Source organism: Tamandua tetradactyla, chromosome 20 (genome assembly GCF_023851605.1).
Source record: "Tamandua tetradactyla isolate mTamTet1 chromosome 20, mTamTet1.pri, whole genome shotgun sequence".
Lineage (NCBI taxonomy): Eukaryota > Metazoa > Chordata > Mammalia > Pilosa > Myrmecophagidae > Tamandua > Tamandua tetradactyla.
In genome coordinates, this window is record NC_135346.1 from 26,405,633 (window position 1) to 26,426,338 (window position 20,706).

A 20,706-nucleotide genomic window follows, 5' to 3' on the forward strand; every position below is an offset into this window, starting at 1 on the left:
AGTAAGTAAACTTGATTGAGATAATTTGTCTGCACATTTTGTTACTTAGTTTTAAATTTGAAAGAAACTCTCTTAACCTTAGGCAAATCTTGCTTGTGGTAGTTTCCTTGTGATCTGGAGTGAGGGAAAGAGTAGTGAAAAGGGAATGAGGGAGAGCCAATACAAGGATGCATCATTGCATTATTCATTCAATAAGCAAATGGCGCTCAGCCTGCAGAACCTCACGTCGTTTCAAAATTTCCTGAGTGCGAGAATGAAAGGAGGAAGCATACGTTCATAGAGTCCTGCCCCCACTAGTCAAGGATGGCCCTCTCTAGGATTGTGCACACGTGGGTGCAGAGCAAGTTCCCACGGGTATTCCACATAGCAACACCAGAGAAGCTCTGGGGCAGTAGACAAGAGCTCACAGTAGGGCCCCCAGGGGAGACACTACCAGGTGGCCTCCTCTGAATTTGGGAAAGCCTTCTTGGCAGTAGCTTAGTAAGAGGTGGGACCAAGAAGATTCAAAGTGTGATCCAAGAGGTGTGCAATATAAAACCATTTCTAACTTCAAGTTTGATGTGCATCTCTCCAGATATAAACAAGTTTTTAAGAACACAATTCTTTTATTCATTTATAAACCCATTCAACAAATATTGCACATCAACCATATGCCAGTCACTGTGTTAGGTTCCAAGAATAGGGCAATGTCAAGACAATTAAGCTCCTTGGATAAGGCAGGCATTAAATAAATCATTATAAAAATAATTTACTAAATTACACTTGTGATAACCAATATAAAGGAGAAGTGTAGGGGGATAAACTTTCAATCATGAGAACCAAAGAAACCCTCTCCGAGGAAGTGACATCTAAGCTAAACATGCATTATGATTAGTGGTTGAAAATGCAAAGAGGAGGAGGAAAACAGTAACTAGGAGGGTGTTGTAGACAGAGAGTAGAGCATACACAAATACCCTATGTCAGAAAAACATAAACTGCCCTAAGTGCAAAGAGAGAGAGTCAATGTGTGGTGAGGAGGAAATATGGGGACAGGTCAGGCAGGAGAGATGGGCTGGAGCCAGACCATGCAGACACCGATAGACCAGGAAAAGGATTTGGATTTTATTCTAAGGCCAATAGGAACCTACTGAAGGTTTTGAACTGGGGAACCACACGGTAAGATTTCATTTTTTTAAATCTAACTTTAGAAGATGTACTTGTAAATACAAATAGCAGAAGCTCATAAATATCATGCAAGTATTTAAAAAGAGGAAAACCGGTAAGAAGCATGTAACAACACAACCATAAACAGTAGGGTTGATGGAATGGGAGCAGTGGAGCTGATAGCCTGAGCCCAGAGTCTGGCAAAGCATGCATAGTTGACCTTTTTGTTTGTTTTTTAAAGACTAGATGTTCATCTGAGTTGACGCCAAGATAGTGTTTGGGTAAGCTGGGGTGAAATCCCCATTTAAAACTCTCCTCCTTCATCAAAGGCTTCAAAGGAAAATTTTTCTTCCAGTTTCCACCAAAACTAACCTCATGTGTGGGTGGTGTTGGGGACCACCTAGAGGGTGTGATTCGAAAGGTCCTAAAAGAACCCTCTTCCGCTCACCGTAAATTTTCTCTGTCCTGCTACTAGTGCCGAAATTTCTACCATCAGTAATTCTGTTTGGCTGATTTTTTAAATGTCAGATTTGCTTGGGCAGAGTAATACACTGAATCTGTCCCGCCTTCCTGGGGCCCAGCTGGTTTGATCCCTTTTTCTCAAGGCTGGGAGAGTTTGAAGCTTTTTGACACCAGCAGCCACACAGGGGCATGGAGGGGCCATGAGTCTGGGTAAGCTGCAAGGAGGGAGAGCCAAAGGAGCCAAAGCACATCAGACTTCAACATTTTGTTTGAGGTTGGCCGTGGGATCAGCTGGCGTGTGTGATATGAATATATGGATTAGTGCGTGTGGATTTGTACAGCAAAGATATATGAGTGAACTTACAACATGTACTTGACTTTATGCCATGGGAAGCAATAACAGCAAGGAGCTCAGGCCCTGGTGTTAAACAAGGCTGGGGACGCATCACAAGCTTTGTAACCCTGGGAAAGTTACCATACCGAACTGCTTACTTGTAGGGCAGCTGAGAAGATTCAATGAGACAATCTGTTTAAAGTCTTAACTAGGTCTGCAGCATACAGCAAGTGTTATTATTAAAAGTATGTGTGTGTTTGTGTTGCACTTATAGATGTGTGTGTGTGTGTGTGTGTTAGAGCAGAGGTGGGTATACATAGTGTGCATAGGAATGAGACAGGGAAGGAGTAAGTGTTACCTTCAGCAGCAGCAGCAGGGAGCTCCAACATTGGAGTGGACCTTTCCAAAGAGGGGTGAGGGTCGGCAGGAGAGCTCACGGGGAGACCAGATCAGCTTTGCTAAATAGGAAACAGGATAAGGGGCAGCAAAAGGTTTGCAAACTACAAGAGACTTCCTAATGGGCACTGAATGACGAGGGGAAATTCACTGAAGGAGGCAGGCAGACAGAAGGGGATGTGATTCTGTTAGAGCTCAAAAATCTTCTAGAAAGTGAGATGAATAAAAAGGGAGCTGAAAGCAGCCTCTGAAATAGACACATATCAAGATTAGGCTGTCAGAGCTGAGAAGACAGATGATTTCATCTACTCCATCCTAAAATTCTGTTCTTCCTTATTTTGAGCTTCATGCTTGATTACATTTTCGAAACTGGACATGGAAAGACTTTGATAACCACCTGAGCCACCACAACCTGTTTTCAGGTCTCTTGCTCCCTTCTTAGGATTCTCCCATAGAGTTGTATTCACATGCCTTCTGCATTATAAAGAATTGACATTTTTATGATAAGAGAGAAGATATAGTATAAAGAACACCCAAGTACAAATCAGAGGAACTCAGTTCTGCCTCGAAGTCACTGAGCAACTTTAAGGAATCTCTTGATCTCTCTGGGCAGAGCTGCCCCGTCTGCAAAAGTTGATTAATCAGCTAACTTTTGCCTTCCTGCTACCCCAGATGAGGTTTAGCTCACCTATCCTCCCTTTTAAAGCTATATCACCACTTAACTTAGTAAAGAGCACAGAATACCAGTCTTTTACTGGCTGTGACTCCTGACATAAGTTATCTAACTTCAAAGTGAAAGTAAAGAAGGGTATAGTGTATCATAGGAATTTTTGGAGGATTAAATGGGGTAATAAAGGTAAAGCACTTAGAACGGTTCCGGGCCCAGGAAAAGGATAGCCTAATGTTAGGTGGTATTATTATTATTATTATTATCTATTTATTCTACTTGGATATCTTTGTAACTTTCCATGAAATGTATTAGCGATGAGCCAAGAAATATAAGTATTATTTAGGGACATAAAAAGACTACAGTGGGGGGAACAGCAGAGAGCTGGAGCGCATTGCTTTTCCGTAAAAAAAAACTCTTCTGTACACTTTATTTTTCAAGGATATGTATGTACTACTGGGACATTTTTAAAATTATTATTCTTTGAAGAGACGGAGTATATTGAAAGAGTTTATCAGAGGTACCATTAATATTTCTGCCCATTTCAGAGAAATCCTTGTAAAGTTTTTTGTGTTTTTTTTAAAACCGCACAATCACGTTGGCATAACTGAACACGTTTTAACTCGCCTTGGAAAGATAAGGCGCAAAGGTAAAAACATAAAACTTTGGAAATACTTGGCCTGGGGGGCTGGCTTACGTACTATCTCATAACCGCTTCCCAGAAATCCACCCAGTTCCGTAAAGGAAGGTTCCGTAGCAGAAAGCGAAGCCCTCCTGGGGGGGCGGGGCGGGGGTGGGGGGAGGAGAGTCCTGCCGGCGCGGCAGCCGGGCGGTGAGCGCGGTAATAGTGCTGCGTAAGGCGATCCCTCGAGTTGAGTAAGACTCCGAGTTGTTCAAGTTTTCCAGGCGGCCGCGGCGGCACTGGGGGGTGAGGAAGCGAGTCGCCGGGAGCGCGGCGGAGCGGACAAGCGAGCCGAGCTGAACTCCGCCGAGGTCACTCGCGCAAGGTTAGTGGCAGCGCGCTGGTCCCCAGCCCGCTGGTCCCCAGCCCGCCCGCGCCTGGCATCCTTGGAGAGGTGGCCGAGGAAAGCGAGGCGCCATCTCTCATGTGTACCGTCCGCCGTGCTTACTGGTGGGGCCTTCCTGGCTGCAGCGTTCACCCATACCTGGGCACGTGTGAAGGACTGCTGACTCTTTCCGAGGAGACTTTCCTAAGCTGGAGACTTCTTCTCAGGCGTCCACAGGGAAACTGTTCCTGAAACAGGGGTTCTTTACACACGCGCGCGCGCGCAGGCATACCTGCCGCACCTGTATGTTCTGTTCCATCCTGGGTTTTTGCAGGTTGCGGGCACAGTCCTGAATCCCTACCTGCTTCAGTTGAAATTGAAAACACTTGTCAGAGTAACTCAACAGGCTGTGCCACCTTACATTGCCGGGAGGAATCTTGTCTCTAAGGCTGTTTAAGACAATCTTGGTGAGCAGGCAAAGAAAGGGAGAGAGAGAGAGAGGAAAGCTCCCAGGTCGAGGCAAAACAATTTTGAAAATGGGTTGCTAGTAGAGATTTCTCTTGTACATTGTTAGATGAAAAATAATGGGGGAAGATGTATTGTGAAGGGAATAATTCTACATCTGATGTGATTCAGATAAACTTACCCACATCAACTAAACTTACCTGCATGTGGCGCAGATAATAGATTAACCTGGAGAGAGAAGGAGTAGATCTCTTCACAGAAATTACATTCTGGAGGGGCTCTGATTTGAGAATTGAGAGTGTCTGAGTGCTTTACCCAGATTTTAAAGGACCCCCTCCCAGCCCAGACTGGCAGAGAAGAGGGGGTGTGCCACTTCAGCAGGCCATTTTTGCTCTCTGCCTTTCCACACAGAGAGCCTGTGCGCAGTCTCTGCTGAATGCTGCTGGCTCCTGTTCCTTGCAGCAGGCAGGAGTCCTGTACCTGCTAGCACTGAATCAGAATGAGTCATTTGAAACTTGGGTGCCGGAACAAAGTACTTGCAAACTGCCTTATGAGACATTGCCTCAATGTAGGTGGGATATACATCTCAGAGCAGTCACAGTTCTATCCTCCCTTCTTTTCCCCTTCAAACAGGCAGGAAATCTGAGGCTCTGGAGAGACCGGCACTGCCCCCTCAGCTCGGCTGCCCCTACAATGTGGATGCTGCCCCTTCAGGTCAGGACTGGAGTGTTAAAATAAAATGGATGATGTGACGTTACTTGATCTTTTGGAGTGCCCTGTGTGTTTCGAAAAGCTCGATGTCACAGCCAAAGTCCTCCCTTGCCAGCACACCTTCTGCAAACCATGTCTACAGAGGATTTTCAAGGCCCGCAAAGAGCTGAGGTGCCCAGAATGCAGGACCCTGGTCTTCTGCAGCATCGAGGCGCTGCCAGCCAACCTGCTGCTCGTGCGTCTTCTGGACGGTGTGCGCTCAGGGCAGAGCTTGGGCAGAGGGGGCCACTTACGCAGGCCTGGCGTGTGGAGCCTGCAGGACAGCCCGAAAAGCAGGGCCAGCCCCCGAGGACTGCAGTCCGGCACTTTCCGGCTGGTGCCCAATATCAGGATCCACATGGATGGGGTAAGAGAGATCTTATTTGTTAGTATCGTGTCCATGTGGAGGTTGGATTTGTGTTTACCCAGAGTTGGGAAGGATCTTCTTGGAGTTGCACTTCCAAGAATGTTTGCGGTTGGTTCCCTACTAAGTTTCTGGGATCAGCGATCACTTTTCTGAAGTGTAGGTAGAATCCTAAGCCTGTCTAATCAGTCTGAGAATTCTCCTTAGAAGTGAGCATTTATTGAAGCCTCCCTAGGTGGTTCCTGTTTCTTGTACTGAAGGCGGCAGGACAAGGAAGGCCTCCCTGATTATGTTTTTGTCTTTCCCTTCTCTTGTTCTGAGGCCAAACTCGTGCATGGGAAATGTATGGAGGGTAGGAAAAAGAGAGAAAAACAAATCCAGCTGCTTGTTGCCTTTGAGATCTCTGAGAAATTTCCAATTTCAGGTTTTATTTTAATTTTACCCAAATCTGTCTTCCCACTCCCAATCATAAAGTGCCATTATGACAATGCTCATTCATAAACTGTTTGAAGCTATCAAGATACTTGACACTCAAAAATCGTGAAGGAGGGAAGCGTGTATGTGGGTGTACTGATTGATAGCAAATCCGGGCCATGAAATACAATGGATGTGTACAAGAGCCCTGCAGATGGATCTTACTTGACAAAATGAATAAGCCACGCATGAAATACATGCTAGGGGCTACAATAAAAAATGAATGGACATGGTAGAGCTGTACCGGAGATTGTCCGGTAATATTTTTGGTGTTTTAATAATACAAATCCATCTGTCCAACCCTGCAAGCACACCCTGTGGACTTTATCTGAACTGACTGTGAACCTTGCTATGGGATGCTTTGTAAGAGCACATCTCGAGAGAAGAATGTGGTCCTTGTGAGTCCAAAATAATTATTTGCACTGTCACCCCTGGAGTCAGTGTGCCAAAGTGAACATGGAAAGCTATGGCCTGGGTCATTGCATGTTTAGAATATCAAAGCTGCATTCTGTGAAGTCGTGCTGGTGAGCAAGCTATAAAGCTTTACTACTGACAGTAGAGTCCCATGACTCCCTGCTATTACAAGTGACAGTGTGTATGTGTGTGTGTGTGTGTGTGCGTGTGTGTAGAGAGGGGCTGGGCTTTCACGGATCCCTTCCCCACTCTGGAGAACAGGCCTGTGATGGGCATTCAGAACAAACTCATTTTCCTTCCAAAAACTCAACCCTCCCTCCCTTGTTCACGATATCTGTCAGCCGCCCATGTGGCATGGAGGGGACACACATGCAAAGCGGGTATGGGAAGAAGGCAGACCTTGGTGCAGTCCTCTTCACTGCAGACTTGATTGCCTTGGGCTTGTGTGGGTGAACACATTCCAGAAAAGGTCTTGGCTCTCTTTAAATCTCCTCATTAACCCTGGTCTGGTCATCAATCAGAGCCCATAGACCTGGAGAAGACTGGGTGACTGGTTGGGGGCGTGGGGGGGCAGGGAGCAAACTTCTCAAACATTCCTTGTTTATTGAGAAACTGGCTGTATCTCAGGTCAACAAATCCCTTCTTTGAATTCCTAAGACCCAGCAACCTTCCCCCTCCCCCACTCTGCAGAAGTCTGACTTGCTGTCTTTGCAATAGAATGTCATTACTCACCAAGGAAGTATTGCCAGACTGGGAGGAGGCAAGTCCCTTATCTGCCTTTCAGTATTTTTGTTCATGTTTTCATCTTTTTTGATGTGGCTATGTTGCTAAGAAAAGGTAGAGTGGATACATAGCTATCAAATTTTTAAACCATACAGGATTCCCCGGGCCCCTCTGGTGCAAGCGTTGTGGGGATGAAAACCAGTCATACGTAAGAGACAGCCATCAAGATACTGCAAGTCCCTGGATCTCTGTGCATCCTTTGAGCTGAACTTGATAAGACCAAGTCCTATCTTGAGGCAGAAACACAGAACCAAGCTGTCAGGTGCCCCTGTTTCCAGGCAGGACCTGGGTTAGTATCTACATGCTGCAAAAGAACAGAGCTGATCATTGGCCAACCCACCATTCCTCCTTTCCTTCTTTCCTGGGTCATCCTTTCCTGAAGTGGTTCATCTCTTCCCCCTCCTGCATTTTAATTTTGCCTCTCTGAGTGGAAAAACACACAAACCTTGTCCTGCCTGTGATGTGATTGTCATCCTGCAACCTGTCTCTACTGCCTCAGATATAATTGTCTTTCTTGTATGTATGAAAGCAGCCATGTATCTCTCCTCAATGAGAATTGAGGATTATCCGGGATGTCATACATTGTTGTGAGAGTCAGAGGAATGGGCTTGCATCCTTAGTCAATTCCTTGCTGGGTTGCTTACCCTTCCTGCCTCAGTTTATCCAGTCTAGTTAACAGAGCTGGTAACGCATGCTACCCTCCTTCCTTCACAATATTGTGAAAATTATCTTTGCAACATACTTATACCTCCTTAGAAAACATATGCTTTGTAAATGCAAAGCACCATCATTATTATTGCTTTAAACTTACTGTATGACTTTAGACGAGCCACTTAGGTTTGCTGGTGCTTAATTTAAAATTCTGTAAAATGGAAGAATAAATTATAAAAGCAGAGCGCCAGTGTGAGACTTAACTAATTAGTGTTTACAGTGTTCTTTGAGGTCTTTAGATGAAAGGCATTGAGAGGATCATTATCATAGTAAACACTGTTATTGACCTTTTATTGTGCCCTGCCATGCATGAGGCATCCTACAAAACACAGAAAGAGTTATAGCCCTTGCAGGAGAATGTAATAGGTGTTATTATTGAACTTGATTCTATGTTGAGTCCAGGTCAAAATAATACTAAGTATAAAATACTCTCCTAAGAGGGAATAAATAACCTGTTGTCACAAGGTGCCATTTTGTAAAACACCTCTTCCAGAGAATGCGATGATAAGCTGGCACTCTGAACAAGTTCATTTAACTTCTGTACATGAGTTTTTCTACACTTAGAGTCTGTTCTGCTCACCTGGGCTCATGTGAAAAACAAGCTCATTGAGATCTTTTTATTGGCTCAAAGAAGCCGATGCTTCCTGTGCCAGGCAGAATGCTGGGGTGGAACCAATAGTCACACCTCATAAAGAGAGAAAGAGAGAGAGAGAGAGAGAGAGAGAGAGAGAAATAGCCCATTGTGCCTACCTGTCTAAAACCTTCCCAAGCTGATTGTGTAAAAAGAAAACTTGAGAAACAACTGTAGGTTTCTACAACCTGCAATTATTTCAGACCAACAGGTAAGATCTGCAGACTCCTAGAAGGGCCTCCAGCAGCAGCAGCCTGAACCCCAGTGATTTTTATTCCTTCCCATGATTCAGTAAAGCCAGAGGAACTTTGCAAGCCTTCAAGAGGATTATGGGTTCCTGAAGAGCTGATCTTTCTTCCTCCTCAATCTATTACACTTTAATAATATCTCTGAATTAGGTCAGACAAATCAATATTTCTGAATTAGGTCAGATAGTCAAGCAGAAAAGTTAAGAATTGGCAGGCTTAGCTTTGGAAAATATCAGACTTGAAATCCTCGTTCCACCCCTCAACTGCTGTGTATTTGGGGTGAATCACTTACACCTCAGGGTCTCTATTTCCCCATCGAAAATTTGGAGATAGAGTGGGTACCTATCTTAGAGGGTTGTTGTGAGAAATAAATGAGACGATGCATGTCGGCTAGCTCTTAACATAGTGACTGGCTCATTGCAAATGCTCAATAATTGTTAGCTGTTATTATGGAATTGACTTAACACTTTCCAATCTAAATTAGATCCCCTCTCTCAAGCCCTTGTTAATCAAGTGTCATCCAGAGATGACCCATGCATTCTGATTTCTGATTTGTTTTGTTTACCCCAACTGATTCATGGCCATGATTCAGGTGTGTGATTCTTCCCAGCAGGTGTGGGTTTGCAGTTGACTTTTGGGACCCTTAAGAAGCTGTGAGTTGGTTCTAGGAGAAAATTCCCTAGGTTAACTTCATCTCCCCAAATACTCACCTTCTTCAGCGTCATAGAGGTTCTTCATTAACTTTTCTATCTTTCCTTTTCCCTGGTCTCTCACTGTATCTCCAAAGCCAGTGCGTGGCTATGAGTATTGCAGGGTGGACTTTCTTCCTTCTCTGTCAAGCATCGTGCCAGCCACCCACATTCCTGTTTTACTTGTCCCATTTTAGCAAGAACACACCTGCCACCTTCAGCACACAGACCAACTGGCTTTGTCCCAGAAGCTTTTTCAACTGGTGTGGCAAGCAAATGATGGGGAAAAATGAGGTCAGAAAGCACATCAGGGAACTAAAGCTGGGTGGAAACCAGAAGGTGGTTCACCTTTTTTCCTGCAACAGAGCTATATATGACAGTGGTTTTTGCTAAGTTTGCAAGGGAACTAAAATCCTCCCAAGCCCCTGAAAACAGAAAGCAGGGACAGCAAGAGCATGTGTGGCAGGTGGAAGGAGATATAAAGGTAGGGGCCTGAGGTTGAAATAGTTTGTCAGCTTCACACACATTTGCAAATGTTTTAAAAATTATATGGCCCAAAATTGGCACTGCCATTCAACCACTCTCACTCACCTCCCTCCTAGTTACAGGCTCCTCCCTTTTATTACTTGTATTGACTAAGGATTTGTGTTCAGATGGAACTGGGTTTGTACTGGGATTCCATCACTTATTAGCTGGGAGGCCTTGATCAAGTTGCTTAACCTCTCTGAACCTTACTTTATTTTTCTTCTTAAGACAGTAAGCAGTAGAGGTGAGATTGTTTACTTTGTTGTGTAGGTTCCTATAGTGCCTATAGCTGGACACTGTTAGAAACTAAGTAAATACTGCAGAGGATGGTGATGGTGAGTTGGAAGCATTTTTCAGACATGTCTTCTAATGCCAAGAACTTGTCTATAACTCTTCTTGGAATGAGTTAATGGTCTGTAATATAATAGGAGTTCACTTTTGGGGCTTAGTTACCTCTGCATTAGGACTGAGCATGTTAAGTCTGAGGCAATATTTCCCAAACGTTGTTTCATGGACCATTAATAAAACACCCAGGTGTTAATAAAACGTGGCAGCTGTCAAAGAAATTTGGGAAATGCTTCTTACCACCTAGAGACCCACAAAGGTTCTGAAAAGTCCTGCAGTAGGGAAAAATATTCAACTTTGTTTTAATCTCAGGTTTGTCTCACCCTAGAACTTTGTGGAACATCCTTTAATAGTTTACCGAATACACCTTGTGAAAAACTGGTCTAATGTATAACCAGTGAATAAAGGAAATGAGAAAGAAAGAGAGAAGAGAAAGAAATTGTGTAGAGCTCTATTTGAGGTTTCCATTAAGCCCAAAGCTTTGTAATGGCACCTGGAATTGGATGAATGAATATGCTCTTTACAAGTCAAGCACTTTCTCTTCCTCTGTAATCTCTTTATAGTACAAGGGAACACATGGGCAAGCAACCTTTCCTAAGAGGGAAAGAAAACAATGCAAAATATCTCTGGCTAATCCCTTAGGTGACATGTCTCCCGTGCTCATGGTGGATAATTGAGGTTAAGTAAGGAAAACCTCATGCCCAGTCCATCCATTTGTAACTGCCTCTACATTCGGGATACAGAACAGATCCATTACACCAAAAACCCTCTCTCCTGCTATCCCTTTATTGTCATAACCTCTGGCAACTATTGATCTGTTTTCCATCATTATAATTTATGTTTTAGAGAACCTCTTTCCTTTTGCTGTCCGCTTTCTGGATTTTAAATGGGGATCTCTGCATGTTTATGTGAGTGTGCAGAGAACTCCAAATCTAAAGCCAGTAGACTTTTTCTCTATTATTGTTGTTGTTTTGTTATTTACTGTTGCTAACACTTATTAGCATATATTATGTTAACAATTCCATGAGATAAGTTCTTAACATGCCTTATCTCATTTTAGCTATCACAAAAGACTTGCTATATATGTGTTCACACATATGCATATAGGTGTATAATATTTTCACATATGTATATATACACACAGGTGTAATATGTATATGTGTACACACATACACCGTTATCTCTACTATACAAATAAGGAAAGAGAGGGTCAGAGAGGTTCTCCTTGTGTTTATGTATATTTCTCCCTGATTTTAAAATATATCCATTATAAGATGTATTGTCTATTATAGCTGTTGGTGGAAAAAAGAAACACTGCAATGTTAGATCGTCACTGTAAGATAGTCAGTTTTATAAATGTTAATTATGTGAAAAAAAAAGAAATGTCTCACTAAAGAGTACCTATTGTCTGATTCCATTTATGTGAAATTCCAGAAAAGACAAAACTAAACTCTAATGACTTTCCAGGGTAATGGAAATATTCTATATCCTGACTGTGTTGGTGGTTGAATGGATGTATATGTTTGTCAGACTCATAAAACTGTACTCTTAAAATAGGTCCATTTTTATATTTAAATTATACCCAACAAAATTTGATTAAAACAAGGAAGTCTTGGACCCAAGAAATGATGGCATGTGACAATGTCAGGTGGTGAGGTGATTAAGTTAGAGGGACGAGAAACTTGGCCAATAAAAAGAAAATTCCTGGAAGAAATAGGTGTTAAGATCAGTAAGGCTGTAGTCAGGGGATGAAAAGGCTGGGTCTACTCGGACATGTGGGTGATAGGAATGGCACAGAAGGACAGGAACGTCTCGAATTAGAATGGAAGTTGGTGAACAGGGAGAAGAAAGGAGATGCAGAAGTGATGGGGCCAGCTTAGGAAGTCACAGAGTTGTCTGCATGAGTTGTCCCGCAGCCAAACTGGCTACATGTTATCAGGTATCCTACTGGCTGTATCTACAGCTATCTGATGGATTCAGTGCAGCTGACAAGAGGTCTTTACTGCAAGTGGGTGGCTGAGCTTACTGGGTAATTGAGGAGAAGCTCTCAGCTTTGCTGGCAGAGCCTTTTTTTTTTCATTGAAATGGTCAGATTACCAGATAATGCCAGCATGTATGAATGCCAGCCAGAGCATCCAAATGTAAGTGGGGAACATGGGCAAGGAGCAACATTCTCCATGAGCAACTTCCTGCAGCTGGGCGCTGCTCAGCCTCCACAGGTGCCCCACTCCGGATGCCCAGCTCTGAGGCCAGAGTAATCAATAGACTGTACCCAAGTGCCCACCCTGTACCAGGCTCTCTCCTGAAGCACCGGGCAGCTCCTGGGCTCAGGCTTGAGGGTTAATCCTGGATCAGTTCATCTAGGCTCCCTGTTGCTTTTCCAGTTTTTTTTTTTTTCCAAACACAAAGAGAAAAGGCAACTTGTCTGTCTAACCCAATGATCTGCCCTGAACACCCAGCGCACAGCCTGGCCCATAGTAGGAACCCCAAGTATTTTTTGAATGGACGAGTAAATAAATGAGCACATCTGTGTGTGTGGCAGACTTTATGGGAGCATGAAATGATTCCTCATGATGCTGAGATGAGCTGTTTGTGGACCAAGAGATTATGGAGGGATGTGGGGAATGAAGAGCACACAGTGGAGCATAAAGTCATGTGGTGACTCTGAAATATGCTTGACCTGAATGACCTTGCTACCTTACTAAATACCTTTTTGGATGACAAATATTACCTTCCAGAAAATGCAGTGGGCCAGGTTCCAAACCATTTAACTCCTGAATTGTGAACCCTGAAAAGATAGGAGATGCCACCCCTATATGATGCCACCCCTATAAACTCCTTAGCAGATACCACTGGTTTTATGTGCTCCTTTGATCTTGTTGAGAGAAATGCTTTGTCTCGTTGAGAGAAACACTTTAATTGACGGGGATACGGGTGAAGAAAGGAAGAGGCTCTAAAAGCATCTGCCACTGGGTTAAGAGCTGAGATGAATTCCCTCCAACGAAGGGTACGGCGTTGCTGGCAGGAACAGGGCCCGCTATCTCTCGGGCTGCTCAAACTCCACCGCGTATGTGTTTTTTTTTAAAAAAAAAAAAAAGAAAAAGAAAAAAAAACCTTCATTCTGTAGTTTGGGTATCATTTTAAAAATATATCTTCCAGTGGGGCAAGTAGACAAAATGCCTGCTGATTCTGAACAAAGGCCCTGCCCTCATACGCACGGGCTGGGTACCCCTGGGCATGTTGCTTGGCTTCTCTGAGTCAGAACCATTGCTATAAAATGGAGACGGTAAGGCCCGCCTCCTGGGGTTACTGGGAGGCCTTAAGGAGGTGATTAGCACAGGGTTTGCTTGGAGTAAGAGGCCAGTAGCTGTTAACTATCTGTGCTCATCCAGGTAGATTTATCTTTTACAGTTCTCCCACACTTGTAGATATGTGTGGTTGTGGACGTGGGAATAATAATACATCAGGGATCATTTTGAGGATAAAACTAGATAACTATTATAAGGCCCTTGACACATGGCTTGGCACATAGTAAGCTCGGGGACTATCCATGTCAGGCATTGTTATCATTATCTCTCACCTGTCATTCTGTGAATACACGTATACAGCGCGCCTTTATGAGGAAGGCTCTCTGCTGGGCTCCACGGGAGAAATAAGACATCAGCCTCGCCCTCAAAGCTCTCATGGCCTTTTGGAAGAGATGGCCATGTAAACTACTCATTGTGGTGCAGTTAATGAATATCAAAATAAAGGTGTTTAGCAAAGTGCTATGAGAGAGTCATATCCCCACGGGACATGTGGCGTTAGCCCTGCCGCTCCGGAACCTGTGTTTGCCCGCTGGGGAGCTGTCAGCCACGGCCCGGCCCTATCACTAGAAGGTAGTTGATCATTATGAAAATCCTAGAAATGTGGGGTCCTTTGACAAGACATCTAAAAATTTTGGAACTGGATTGCTGGGGCCTCCAGCTTGTGGCAGTAGCAGGAAATTACAGATTCAAGTGGATGGAAAGGGGAGAACAGTAAACACCGGGTTTAAAACAGTTGGCTGTGGTTCTGCGATTGCCTCTGACTAAAACAGTTGGCTGTGGTTCTGCGATTGCCTCTGACTCTTTCGCCATCAGATGGAAAAAAGGGCAAACAATTGAAGAAGCCTTGACCATCAAAAACACAGATATGGCTAAGGAACTCTGGCTTCCTCCTTTGAAACTGTCCTGCTCCGTGCTGGCTGAAGATGCACTCGAGGCCATCATGGCTGACTGCACACTGAAACAAGAACCCGAGAGAGGAGAGATGGAGAAGGAATGGGCCCTTGGTGAAGCTTCCCGCAGGTCACATGGGTGGTCTCCTCACTCATTCTCCCGTCACCTTAGATACTCAGGAGTCCCTCGCACAACGAGAGCTATGAGATGCGAACAATATTTGCTGTTCGAGTCGTGGCTCTATTGCAAGTGAAATACACAGTTTACTTGTTCTGAAAACTGTGACTCTTTTCAACCCACCATTATCACCTTAATTCAGTTAATGTGTGTTTTAGATTTTGTGTTTGGCTTCAAAACTGAAATCAATAGTGAAGTCTCGAGTGTTTGATGACCTAAGAAATGCATAAATATCTAGTTTTACCTGAATCTATTTTGGGGAAGATTACCAGTAGAATGACTTGATATGATTATTTGATAGAACCAGTTATTATATATAAAACAGATCTGCACCCCCACACATGCACATATATGTATATATTATATATACTGTTATAAATAAAAGAATGTAAGACTGAAAAAAGTGCTATGAGAGCCCAAATGAGGGACTGATCAATTCAAACTATATTTGTGGAGAACTTACCATGTGTCAGGCCCTGGACTAAGCACTTAGAGTACCTACAGAATCTCACTTAATTCTTGCTGCATTCCATTGAGTTGGGTCCTACTGTCATCTCTACACATAAGAAGTTTGTGTAGAGTTGTGTAGAAGTTGTTAGTAATGCAAAATAGGAGAAAATGGTTACAAATCAAAATTTAGTATCCCCATATTTGTGGGGAAGGTTCAGGGCAGTTATTGAGGTTGCTTTTTTTTTTAATGTACATGGTCTGATTGTCAGTCATCAAGGCCTTCAAAGAAATCCATGACGTTGAGGATTTTGAACCTCAGACTACACAGGGAGGCACGTTATTGGATGGCAACTCCTGCTATCATGTCCCAGATGCTGCTGGCTTTGGAAAATGTGCCTTTGCACCACCGTTTTTATGCAGAGCTTAAAGAGTCAGGGGAAAAGGCCAGAGAACTTGGACCAGTAATGGTTACCCTTCCCTGAAAGCCTAAGAAAGCTTTAGCCTGGAGGCAGGGAAAATACGCAAATTCCTGAGTGCCTACAGCAGTTCACCAAGCCCAGGGAATCAGCCATACTGCCAGTGTTGTTAGAGAAGGCGATAATAAAACCTTCCACCTAATGTGGGTGACTTCATCCTTCAGAGCTCAGCTTACCCTTCATTCCCCCCCTCCTGAAGTCTGCCCTCTGTCTCAAACCCGAAGTCTGCCTTAGGTTCCTCCTCAGATTCCCACAGTCTCCAGTGTTCCCCTGTGGTCTCCCCAGGACCTAACAGGGCTGTTCATTGTTATCTGCTCACTTGTCTTTCCTACTGGAAACTCCATGAGAGTAAGAGTGTTCCATCCTCCAGGCCTTGGGATAGCACTTAGGATTCAGTGGTCTCAGCCACAAAGTTTTATGACTGTGAAAAATCCCTATGCTTCAAAAACTCCAGAAAACAAAACTAAGACAATAGAAGGAAACGTGTTTAATTGTGATTTCTTTTCTTTTCTAATGCAGAAGGAAGTAAAAGGAGGAACTGAGAATTGTTCTTTCTGTCAAAATGTAGGTTCCTGGATCTTGGATGCTTTTTATAATCTTTTAAAAGGAAGGGAACACTGTCATCTCTTTCCCTTCTTCTCTCTCCTTATTTCTCCTGCCTTCAAGGACAGAACCATTCCATTTGGATTTCCCCATCAATAGAAATTCACCACTCCTAGGAGAAATCTGAAATCTAGAGGGCTCGCCGCCCCTGCTTCTCCTGAGAGCTGGGAAGAGTTTTCTTTTTGGCCCCACCATTTCTCTGCCATTCCCATTTATTAAGCAAAAGTCCCAACTGAAATATATTGTGTCCTTGTCTTTCTTATATCCAGGCTGCTTGTTAAGATCACAGACGCATGCCCTTCCTGTGAATGTAACTCTGCAGAATTCTATTCTAGCTCTGTGCCCAGTGATTGTCTCATTGCCTTGGCAACCAATTAAAATACTTTTATGTGTATGGCAATACCATCCTTAATTCTGTAAAACCAGGGCAACCTGTTCAGAAGGCTGCTGCATGCCTGCCAGTTGGTGTTGTCCTTATTCTCTGACTCCATTCTGGTTTGACTTCTTTTTTCACCTCCCATTTACGTCTGAATCTCCTGCAAGCACCTACCTGTCATGCCTAGCACACCTGGCCTTAAATCAAGAAACACCCTTGTCAACAAGACAGGCTGGAAGGGGTCCCGGGGACAAAATGTATGGTATGTCTCCTTTCCTCTACCCTCAGGGGGAGATACCAGGAGTTCCTCATGAATCTAACTGCCGTTTCTCGCAACACGATGAACATTGTGCATTCAGTAATGAAATATTTATTGAAGGCCTGTTACAATTCAGGCACTGTGCTGGATACGGAGGAGGTCAGCCAGTCAAGTAAGGTTGTGTTTTGAGTGCCTGGGCGAGAAGGAGGAATCCAGAAAAAGAGAAACCAGAGAGGAGTTGGAAATGGTTATTAATAACCACTTTAATAACTACGACCATCACATAACACACACCCTGTGCCAGGTACTACGCAAAATAACCATGTTTTCCTTTAATCGTCCCATCAACCTTTGAGATCAGTGGGATTTTCCCATTCACCGATGAAGAAGCTGCTAGGTAGTGGCAGAGCAGGATGTAAACCAGGAAGCCTGACCCCAAGGGCCGGGATCATAAGAAGATCAGTGAAGTTGGCCATGACCAGGTGACATTCCCTGGGAGCCCCCTGGGGCCCCGCAGTATCTGCCATTGCTGGTCAGTTCCCTTTGGCACCAACACCGCCATTCTTTGCTGTTGATAAGCTTCCAGAGCATGATTTAACCTGCAGCGAGTCTGATTCCATGCTCTTAATACGCGGTGTCTTAACTGGTACCACTTGGCCAGAAATTTAAGGGTTTGAGTAGTAAAAATGAGTCTAGCTGAATAAAGAAGGAGAAACAGGAGAGGGAGGGAGGGAGTGTGTGAAAAGGGGAGGGGAGGGAAGGAAAAAAAGCAAGGAAGGTACAGGTGACATCGAAACAGGGGAAAAGGAAACCAGGGAGGAAGAAGGAGAAAAAGAGGGAAGCTGATGAAGGGATCAAATGTGCAAGGGAGGGGTATTTGGGGCAGATATTGTATCAGAACATATGACAAGGTCTCATCCAGAACTGGGCTGCTTTTCCTGAAATGTAAACATTTAAGAGTCAGAGCAAAATGTTTATGTTCCACTCCTTACAGAAACCTGTCATCTTTATAAGCAAAATGGTCTGGTATAAGTGGGGGGAAAATAGAGCCTGAAATTCAGGAAACTCAGCTTCTAATCCTATCTTCGCTGAAAACTAACCCTATGGCATAAAATGTATCTGAGTTTTAATAAATGTTAGCAATTACTGTGGTTATCAGAAAAGTACCAGTTTCTCTGAGTTTCAAGATTAGAGCATCACAAATTTAAAATTTCATCTCCCATATTTTACAGAGTATGCAAAGGAAACAGAAGTATTAGCATTTATCTTTTTAAGAAAAAATATGAATGTAAAGGTTTTCAGAAAAATAGCTACCATTTTGAGCCCTGCTGGACTTCAAGGGCCTGTACTAAATAATTTACCTGCAGAAGTTTATTTAATCCTCAGAGCAACACATTTTTTACAGATAAGGAAACTGAAGCTCAGGAGTGCTGCTGAGCTTGCCCCAGGTCACCGATGTAGAGTGACACCAAGTCTTCACATTACACTGGTTCACCTCTCAACACAGTAGCTCTGCCTCTCCTTAGGCAAAGAATATGCATAGCATATATCTTTTTTGCTTATTAACATGGCATTTGTAATTTTCTCACACGTCATGTTACTTGCATACCAGCCATGTGCACAGGGTCTGAGGGAGTCTCCTAATTCTTTTGTCTTCTAGATTCTCATGCTTGAATGGGATCTTGAAGGTCCTCCAAGGCAGCCAACCACCTCTTCTATGTCTCAGTCTTCTCTGTGACTTCCCCACAGAGGAGCCAGTGAACCTGTGCATTCAAATCTCCAATGCGGGGGAGTTTCCTGTGCCTGAAAGCACTCTGTCATCTACACCTCTGCGGAACAATATTAGAAAAGTCTTTCTGAAACTGAGCCACACAAACATGTCTGCTCTTTCTTCCATGGGAGCCTGGAGCTCTTTGAAGGCAACTCAAGTGGGCTGCAGCTTATATTTATTGTTTTCAATATTATTTTTAATCTAATCTTGAATCATTTTATCTAACTACTTCAGTTAGTTCATGCAGTGAGCTGGTTTTCAAGATTCCCCACCCAGGAGGCAAGATAGAATAGTAGTTAAGAGCAGAGGCTATGAAGTCTTAATAGCTGGTTTCAAATCCCAGTTGTACTTCTTATTAGCTGTAAACCTGGAGTAAGTCATTTGATCTCTCTAAACCTCAATCTCTTCATCTAGAAATGGGGGTAACAGATCACCTGCCCCATAAGTAGTAATGAAGATTAAATGGGATAACACATGTGACATACTCAAGGTCTGGCCATACATAAATGCATTTAGAGCATGTTAATAATTTATTATTATTATTATTATTATTTAGTATTATTGCTGTTGCTACTGTCTTCTACACATGCATCTGTCTTCTTTTCGGTGTGTATCATCACGGAGGGCATGTGGGCACAGTCCAGTAGCTTTCTGTTTAAATCACCCACAAATAAGCTTAATGGGTTTTTGTCCCATAAAACATTTCTGAACTATCTTGCATTGGGATTTCACGTGGCTCCAGGAAGAATGCCCAAGTCCTGGATAATTTCTCTTGAGATGTTTTTCCTATAAAGGGCCTCTAGCCATAACAAACCTTGCTAAACTAACACCCGAACAGGAATGCTAGTTTCAAAAGCATTAGAGGAAAAAATATCTTTTTTTTTTCTCTAAGTTTTGAAGAGCACATTCCACATTCTATGGGTGCATGGTAGGCCACTAGTATAAACTCAACTCAGTGGGAAGGAGGAATCCTGTACTGAAATAACAATAACCACTAGTGTTCATTGATTACACAAATATATATTGAATACTCACAATTTACCAGACATTAAACAGGCACCAGGATATAACCATGAACAAGGTGGGCATAAAATTTATGCTCTTCTTGGATAGACAAAAAGAGAAAATAATTCACCATCTTAGCTGGATTCCTCCCAGAAGCAGATGAGATCGAGTGTTCTTAGATTTGGGGAGAGATGTAAGGACATGGACAGAGGAGTAGGGACATCATACGGGGAAGGGAGGATGGCCAAGAGTATTGCTCCAGGAAGGCTCTGGGAAACAGTGTGAAGTGCAGATCTCAGAAAATCCATGCCAAGAGGTGAGGCAGATGCAGTCTTTATATGCCTGTACTTGTCATTCGTTCATTTAGGGTTACTCCAGGGGTAAAGTAAGTTCTTGAAGCTCATAGGAAGGCTTCCAAAAGAGTTGCAGGTGCTGGCCATTGGAAGTGATCCTAGACTGCACACAGTGGTAAAAGGATCTGAGAGATAGCACCAGTAGCATCTGACACACACAAACACACAGACACAGGCACACACACGGCAACCAAATTAATCATAAACAGTGATAAGTGCCTGCTGTATAAACTAGCTACATACAAGGATATGAGATAAAGGATAAAGGGAAGAATCTTTGAATAGCATGGTCCAAGAAGATGTTTCTAAGGGGAGGCATTTATGCTGAGCCCTGAAGGATGAGGAAGAGCAGAAGAAATTGGTTCTTGCTAGCAAGAACATTTTGAACCTGTTCCTCTTGGGAGGAGAGAACTTGGCAAGTTCAAGAAATGCCTGGAAGACCTGTATGGCTGAGGGATGATTAGCTACTAGGTGAGTGGCATGAGAAAAGGCTTCAGAGGAAGGTCCAGAGGGGCCAAGGGCCAAGGAAAGGGAATTGGATTCCAGATGCCATGCAAAAAGACCTGATTTTTGGCTTAAAATGACCACTTTGGATCCTGTGCGGAAAACGAATTTCTGGGGGACAAGAA

At 43.5% G+C, this 20,706-nt stretch overlaps 1 protein-coding gene across 3 annotated transcripts in view; it reads left to right on the plus strand.

Annotated features, from left to right (window-relative positions):
• Window positions 1–3,847: 3,847 nt before the first annotated feature.
• The window catches only part of SH3RF2 (SH3 domain containing ring finger 2), a 120,239-nt gene continuing 103,380 nt past the window's right edge, over window positions 3,848–20,706 (plus strand). The window contains exons 1-2 of one of the 3 annotated variants that reach the window (XM_077137314.1): window positions 3,848–4,009; window positions 5,108–5,591. In XM_077137314.1, coding sequence (XP_076993429.1) covers window positions 5,214–5,591 — 378 coding nt within the window. In that variant the 5' untranslated portion in view covers window positions 3,848–4,009; window positions 5,108–5,213. Of the gene's footprint in view, window positions 4,010–5,068; window positions 5,592–20,706 lie in introns of those variants that run through there. The other 2 variants (XM_077137312.1, XM_077137313.1) reach the window with 2 other exon arrangements.